General features: G+C 42.6%; 1 protein-coding gene and 1 non-coding gene across 5 annotated transcripts; both read left to right on the forward strand.

Annotated features, from left to right (window-relative positions):
• Positions 1-729: 729 nt before the first annotated feature.
• Positions 730-7,016, forward strand: LOC138263252 (RNA-binding motif protein, X chromosome-like). 4 transcript variants are annotated; one of them, XM_069212441.1, is made up of 9 exons: positions 730-864; positions 1,596-1,716; positions 1,904-2,010; positions 2,086-2,191; positions 2,671-2,796; positions 4,991-5,105; positions 5,196-5,318; positions 5,557-5,630; positions 6,448-7,016. In XM_069212441.1, the coding sequence occupies exons 2-9, from the start codon at positions 1,608-1,610 to the stop codon at positions 6,750-6,752; spliced, it is 1,065 nt and encodes a 354-aa protein (XP_069068542.1). In that variant the 5' UTR covers positions 730-864; positions 1,596-1,607; the 3' UTR covers positions 6,753-7,016. The 4 variants fall into 4 exon arrangements, with proteins under 4 accessions (XP_069068542.1, XP_069068544.1, XP_069068546.1 ...); XM_069212442.1 differs by having other exon boundaries at positions 774-860; XM_069212443.1 differs by lacking the exon at positions 2,671-2,796.
• On the forward strand, positions 1,760-1,830 carry LOC138270461 (small nucleolar RNA SNORD61). Its single transcript, XR_011200254.1, has one exon. It is a non-coding gene; the product is annotated as a small nucleolar RNA SNORD61 (small nucleolar RNA).
• Positions 7,017-7,281: the final 265 nt, after the last annotated feature.

Here is a 7,281-nt window from a genome sequence, read left to right on the forward strand (position 1 = left end):
AGTGACGTCCTCGTCGACGTGCAGAGACTAGTAAGAAGATTTCCGTCAAATGCTGGCGCCATGGGAGTATTCATCAGGTGAGGAATCCACAGGTAGTTGTATCCATCAGAATATGGACTTACTTATGCAATACATACTAATACTCCAATGTTCATGCCTTTTTAAATGTGGCTAAGTATTCGAATAATGTAATTATGTGCCTTATGTAATGTTCAGCTCTGATGGGTCGGGGGCAGCAACATTTTCTGATTATGTATTTTTGTACCTGAGGTAATAAGTTGGCAATTTCTGTTGTAAGGCGATTTAGCACCTTTGAGTAATGCCCGCGCAATATATATAAAAAAGCATACATTAATAAATAAACAACAGTAAGCAGTTGCGCACGAATCCACGGGACTTAACGATACCCTTAATACGAGTAAGGTAACACAGCGGCAAAAAATTCAAACACTGACCCAAGACCCGGTGAACGTGGATACGCCATTTAAAATACGGTAAAAACAATGATGACTTGGAAAACGTATGCTGGGGTATCTATGTGTTAACAGTTGTCCTCAGTCTCCATTTTAGAAACCGGCAGTGGACTAATGTCGTGCCTGATCTTTACATGGCTGCCTTTCCGGATACTCGTCTCACGTAAAGTTAGAGGAAGTCTTTTTTAGATTAGCGAAAAAAGTACTTTCAATCTGCCTCTGTCGTTGTTTGATGAAGGTCTCGCGAGATACATTAATTCTCTCGCGTAAACCCTCCCATACTTCCGATTCGAGGAGCGCGGGCCTTTTTACGTCACCGGCCAAGGGTTTATAAACGCATCGCTCTTTGTTTCACGTTCATTTTGTTGCGCAGTTGCGGGGTGAAGGGTAGGTAAGTGCACAAGATACTATTTGAGGGCCTAATGGTTGGAACAGCTTATTTAGAGGCGGTCGCTTGTAGAATCTGGAGCATATTTGAAAGGGTATTGAATGTTTTGGCGATAACGATACACAGAAGGTTCTAGGAGTGTCCTCGCGTTTTGGCGCAGTGTGGTCGTCGCCGCCGCCATTTTGTGTAGAGGGCACACTTTTCTTTTCAAAGAAATTATAGAAATAACGGGACATATTAGCCTATATATTTTTTTTGTTGAGTTAATTCACTCGATTATTCGAAGTCGGTGTTTTAAAATTAACTCGTTGCAATTTACCATCCACGCAACCATTCGAGGCACGTGTCTTCTCTATAGACATGTCGAGCACATAGTTAATTCGTATATCCCGTGGGTATTGTCTCGATAACCCGTTTGTGTTTCAGAATACACGCGTGGCGTCCACCTTCTGTTGTATCAGTATGGGTATTGCCTACATACACGAGGATGTAGTCTGTACCCCGAACACCTCTTCAGTTGTGCGCTCGAGTTTGCCACGATCTCGAGTTTTGTTGTTTGCTTATAGAGTAGTTAAGTGCATTTTTTAACTACGCTGCCTTCTGTAACAAAGTGGCCGCCATTTTGTGATTCGTTCGGCGTGTCCTGTAATGGGTGGTGCTAGCGCTTGGGGCTTTTGTATGCTTCGACGTTAACGTACGCGGGAGTAACCTCCCCTTTCCTTTATGCGTTTTAGACTGAACTCAAAATGGTTGAAGCAGATCGTCCCGGAAAGCTTTTTATTGGCGGTCTCAACACCGAGACTAACGAGAAGGCGTTGGAGTCCGTTTTCGGCAAATATGGACGAATAGCAGAAGGTGAGGTTTTGTAATTTTATAATGTTTAATTAAGTGCGGTCGAACTGTGATGTTAAACATGGCATTGATTGATATGCTGATAGAGCCTGTTCTCCTCTAAGAAGTTCTGAGTTTGACCGTTTTGTGTTCAACTTTTCTTAAGACATCTGTACCGTGTTTGCCCTGACCTGCGTTTTTTTCGTTTTAGTTCTTCTGATGAAGGATCGCGACACCAACAAGTCAAGAGGTTTTGCTTTTGTTACCTTTGAGAATCCGGCAGACGCGAAAGATGCAGCGAGAGACATGAACGGAAAGGTATGCTTCCCTTCATACGTTATGTCCCCGTTACATTGTTAAGATAGAAAGTACTAAATATTTTTTATTTTGCAGGCTTTAGATGGGAAACCAATTAAAGTCGAACAAGCTACAAAACCAGCCTTTGAAACTGGAGCAAGACGTGGACCACCACCCCCAAGAAGTCGTGGTCCTCCAAGAGGTATGAGTGGTGGATAAAGGGGACTAAGTGGAATACTTTGCGTGTGGCTGTTTACGGATTATGAAGTGGTATTCAAATTACGCATTTTAGTTGGTTTAACGCCGAGCGTTTTGCCTATTGGTATGAATTGGGTTTGGGCCGTATTTGCAGCCAACTGCAACAACGCGTATTGAAAATTGTAGTGTTGCGTTGTGAAGTTTAGCAAAGTGGGTAGCTTTCTCCGATAGTAGATTGCAACTGGGTAGATTTTTAACTTGATACTTCCGTGGTGAGTGGTTGAAATGCTTGCTATAGTGTAGATTTTCGATTAAGTTTGAGTTAAGGGTCAGATTGGAACGAGTACTGTCCGTGTCCCCTTGCGGCGTGCATTAGCAGTTTGGCACATTGGCTGTTCAAATTAATAGCATTGTACTGCTTCATGAAATTTGGTGATAACACGATACACCTACCAGAATTTAAGATGTCCTTGTGTACCACAGGGGGTTCTTCTTCTAGAGGACAGCTGCCCATGAAGAGGGGCCCTCCACCACGAAGCGGCGGTCCCCCGCCTAAAAGGTCTGCGCCTTCAGGACCAATCCGCAGCAGTGGTGGAATGGGAGGGAGAGGTATGTTTGTATTTTCAGGTGTTACCATCTGTTCATCACTTTAACAATCCAATCCAGCCAGTGCCTTATAAATAATGCATTTTTTGTTCGGGGCACGCAACCCAAAAGCCTTTTCTGAGCACGTGACTTACTGAAGTGGGTCGTAATAGAAGCTCGAGGGTGCAGTCTTGGAGGTAGGCATGGTTTTGTGATGTTTGCTCGTCTTTATCTACAACACGAACTGAGCATTCACAATTAATATTGGCAAGCTATCATCCATCTGAACGTTGTTCGGAAACTTGTTACAATAATTTTTACACCGAAACGAACTCCGCATTTTATGGTCTACGTAGATAATGGTGTTATGCAGCATTCTAACTGCAGTGCTACTGTTTTATCCCGATTGATAGTATTCTGGTAGCAAACGTATACAATCTTCCGGGCTTATACCTTTCCCATTAACTGTTGGCGTAGCAAGTTTGAGTCGCTAATAAAACTGCTTTTTGGATGTCGACATACATATGGTCGCGCCTGCAAAGCCCTTGAGTGGACTTTGGCGTAGTGACTTTAAACTGCAATCATTTGCACTCCTTAAAGCGTGTATCTTTTGTGGATTCACAAGCTGTGCCTTCTTACCATCTAGTTACTAGTATGAAGGGAAGTTGTGCACTCGGTTTTCTTTGGTATGTTTTACCACGACCCATTAAGTCAATATCGAGGTTTTTGAGCGGTTGGCCCTGGTAATTAAAAATGGATTGGCGTTAAAGATCATAGCTTCCTCTGAAGTAGTTTACTCTATTACATAACTGCCGGTAACGCACAGCACTTTGAATTGGATACACTGGTTCCGGTCTGGCATAAACATTTGTACTTGCATGAGCGGAGTTGCGCCCTACACTGAACTCGTGTGCCGCTCTGGACGCAGGAGCTTGTGCTGGAGGATTTACCTGTAGTAGATCCCAACCTAGATCCTGGTGTGCGCCGCAAGGCATATGTTAGTACCAACAGTACATGTTGTCGTGGGCTTCGAGGGTATCATTTACACCGATCTCTGTACAGGCTTGCGCGTTAGGGCATCGGCCTCTGGCTCAAAAGCAACAGGAGAATGCGTTTGCAAATAGAACTTCATTGATTACAGACCCCTGAACGGGGAGAAGTAGCATAAATAAGCAGGGATAAAAAGGTGTGTGTGTATATAAGCATTGGCAACGTACCAAAAGTGACGAGTTAAAATAAAATGCTTTGACGGCAGTAATCTTTGCACCCCTTTACTTACTGTTTGGCTTTTGTATCCTTCACATATTGCTGAGCTGAAAATAATGGTTGCAGGGGCGTGGGATTTAAAATATCTACTAGTCAATGAAATAGGTTGCTTCTTAAATCTACCTGGCCTGTGAACAAAATCTACTTGTCCCAGCATAATGAAAATAGAAGGGCTCCTTGCCAGACTTGGGGTAGGTGATTTGTTGAGGTGGGGGGCATTTGCATCTAATCAGAGTATTCTGGGAGCATTCTTAGCGTCCTATTAACCCTTTCGAACGTGTACTTTTTTTTTTTTTTACTGGAACCATTCAGCAGTGCGCTGACCATATAAACGCTTATTTACAGTGCTTACCATCATTAGTGAACCATAAATACAAGTTCCCTTTGTAATATGGCAGCTAAAGGGTTTGTCGCAGGGGGTTGGGCCCACTTGTCCTAAAGACTAAATTAACTTGGAAAACTTGTTGCCCATGGCCCCAAATGTCCCAGGGCTATAGGAATTCCACATCCCTGCTGGTTGGCTGAAGAATCCTAACGAGTCTTGGAACCAGATCAACACCTAGGTTTGCCTAAAGAGCAAGAACACTCCCTGCCAGTCGAGGGTTACATTGGTGTTGGTCTAAAGTGCAAGTCCTTTCCCAAACTAAACACTTGAGTTTTTGGTGTAAGGCAAATTGACCTGCGAGCTTTTGCTTAACATACAGCAGTACAGTACTAACCTAAAGTATGCGATATTTGTCAGTTTCTGGAGATATGCTGAAAAGCCATGAACTAGCGCTATAATGACATATACATTTATCTATTTTGATAAGTTTGCTTGAAATTTCTTCATGGTTACACAATTCAGACTTGTTCTTGTAACTGCTGTTGACCTGTCAGAATAAAAGCACGCTATAGAATTTGAGAGCCAAATGCTTTGCCGGTAATGAATGGATTGTTATATATTTTACAGCTCACTTGTCACGTGAACGTGACGGTTATGGCGGGCCACCACGAAGAGAACCAATGCCATCTCGGCGAGATGTTTATATGTCACCCAGAGATGATGGTTACGGCGGTAAAGATGGGTGCGTAAACATCTTATTTTAAGGTTTGAGTGTAAATGCGTACTCCATTGTCTTAGATACTTAACTGTTTACCTTTTTACTCTTGTTTAGCTATTCAAGCAGAGATTACCCTAGTTCACGGGATTCAAGAGATTATGCGCCACCTCCTAGAGATTATGCATACCGTGAATATGGCCATTCCAGTCGTGATGAATATGGATCGCGGGGATACAGGTAACTTGCAATGTTTTTCAAGAGTTGGTGTAAGTGGAGGTGACTTTCGGTTGCTATTAGGGGAGATAAATGTGCCTCTTGATTGTCGGCTAAATTAACGGCGATTACAGAATGCACAGCAAATAGAACAGTGTACTCTCGCCGGAATTCGGTGGTTCTGTTTTATACGTGTAATCTAAGGTTTTAAAATGGGACTAACTTTATGGAAGTGTCATAGTAAAAAAACTGTTTGTTTCAGTGACCGGGACGGTTATGGTGCACGAGACAGGGACTACGATAGCGGCTCTTACAGAGATTCGTATGATGGCTATGGTAAGTATCTACACTGATATGTATATTCCATACACAGGCTTTTTGCTGTTCTGCTCCATTTAGGTTAGGCATAAATAATTATCAAGGGTTATCTTGATACAAAAGTAACATCCAACAAGAACACGCCAATGGTAATCAAATAAGTCGATGGCAAATGGATCGTGGCTCGCTAGCCAATAGAAAAACGCTATTATGGATACTTGGTACACAAGTGCCTCAAGCAGTTTCAAAGTAAACTTCGTTCTTCTGAACAAATGGAGTTCCAAACTGTCAGACCTTACGCTTCTGTACTCCAGTATTATAAGTTTTCAGCCCACTGTATCCACTCTATCCTGACTTAAAACACATTTTGAAATGTAAGTTAAAACTATTTTTATAGAAGCCCCAAAACACACGTGGCAGTTAAATATGCAGTGCCACAAATCCTGCAGTTTAGGCAGCCCTTTTCTAGAGTCTTCCAGTGCTGCAGAGCTTGTATTCTGTCAAGATTAGAGTACAAACCCTTCAATATACCCACATCTAATTTCAGTTCATAACACTTAATGCATACATTTACTTGTTCCCCAGCCTGCCCCATTGTGGCAATCCACCTCTCCCCGTTGTGGCAATCCACCTGACTCCTGGATGCTAATACTTAGTCAAAGTCAATTCAAAGAACCTAAAATCGCTAGCAAACACAAATGAAAATGCAGTGCCCCACTGGCAACCTTTATTAAACTCACTGGATTCAAAGTATTAATACAAAATCTGTGAATTCAAAAGAATTAATGCACTTGACTTATAGTGTTGCCCTATTACCTGACCATTGACCCTGCAGGTAACTCGCGTAGTGCTCCGCCTGCAAGAGGGCCACCGCCATCATATGGTGGAAGCAGCAGATATGATGATTACAGCAGCTCTCGGGATGGCTATGGTGGTGGTCGTGACAGTTACTCAAGCAGGAATGAAATCTACTCAAGTGGCCGTGAACGTGTTGGCAGACAGGAACGTGGTATTCCCCCTCCTATGGATCGAGGCTATCCTCCACCACGTGATTCATACAGCAGTTCAAGCCGTGGAGCACCAAGAGGTGGACGTGGAGGAAGTCGCTCTGAAAGAGGCGCTGGCAGGAGCAGATACTAAATTAACTCTTGGACACTTTTTTCTTTGAACAAATAAATGGAGCTTGTTCTGTCTTTGCTACCAGAGGACTACTGAAAGGAAGTTGTTTTTATTTAACTTTTTTATTACCTGTCAGTTCCACCTCCATTTTATGCTTTTTGTGAGGAAAGGTTAATATGCATATTTTCATTTCAAACCTGTTAACTTCTTTCAAACCAGATGTTAAATGTGTAAGTCTGTACTAGTGTTGTAAATTTTTTCAAGTAAAGTTTCTCTGAAACCAGATATTTTACCTCATTACTTGCCACGCAATGCCTGTAAGTGGATATTCAGCATTACCACATGCATTACAACACTAGGGACCCCTGTAAACATCGACACATCCAAAACCCTAATGGAAAATGCAACGTTTATTGGAAAATGTAGTGGGTGACCTGACCTGTACATTGCCACATGAAGCTCTAAAAGGAAAACTGCATTAGTATTTGCCTTAACAAACCAGCCCGAGAGCTGTTGACCACTCATTAGCCAAACTCCAGTTCTGTCCCTG

This window comes from Pleurodeles waltl, chromosome 2_1, assembly GCF_031143425.1.
Source record: "Pleurodeles waltl isolate 20211129_DDA chromosome 2_1, aPleWal1.hap1.20221129, whole genome shotgun sequence".
NCBI classification, from domain to species: Eukaryota; Metazoa; Chordata; class Amphibia; order Caudata; family Salamandridae; genus Pleurodeles; species Pleurodeles waltl.

Bases quoted from the DNA above. Each gene is read 5' to 3' on its own strand.
- LOC138263252 (XM_069212441.1), top strand. From the start codon at position 1,608: ATGGTTGAAGCAGATCGTCCCGGAAAGCTTTTTATTGGCGGTCTCAAC. The intron at 1,717-1,903 runs GTGAGGTTTTGT...TTTTCGTTTTAG, and splicing joins ATATGGACGAATAGCAGAAG to TTCTTCTGATGAAGGATCGC. The intron at 2,797-4,990 runs GTATGTTTGTAT...TATATTTTACAG, and splicing joins TGGTGGAATGGGAGGGAGAG to CTCACTTGTCACGTGAACGT.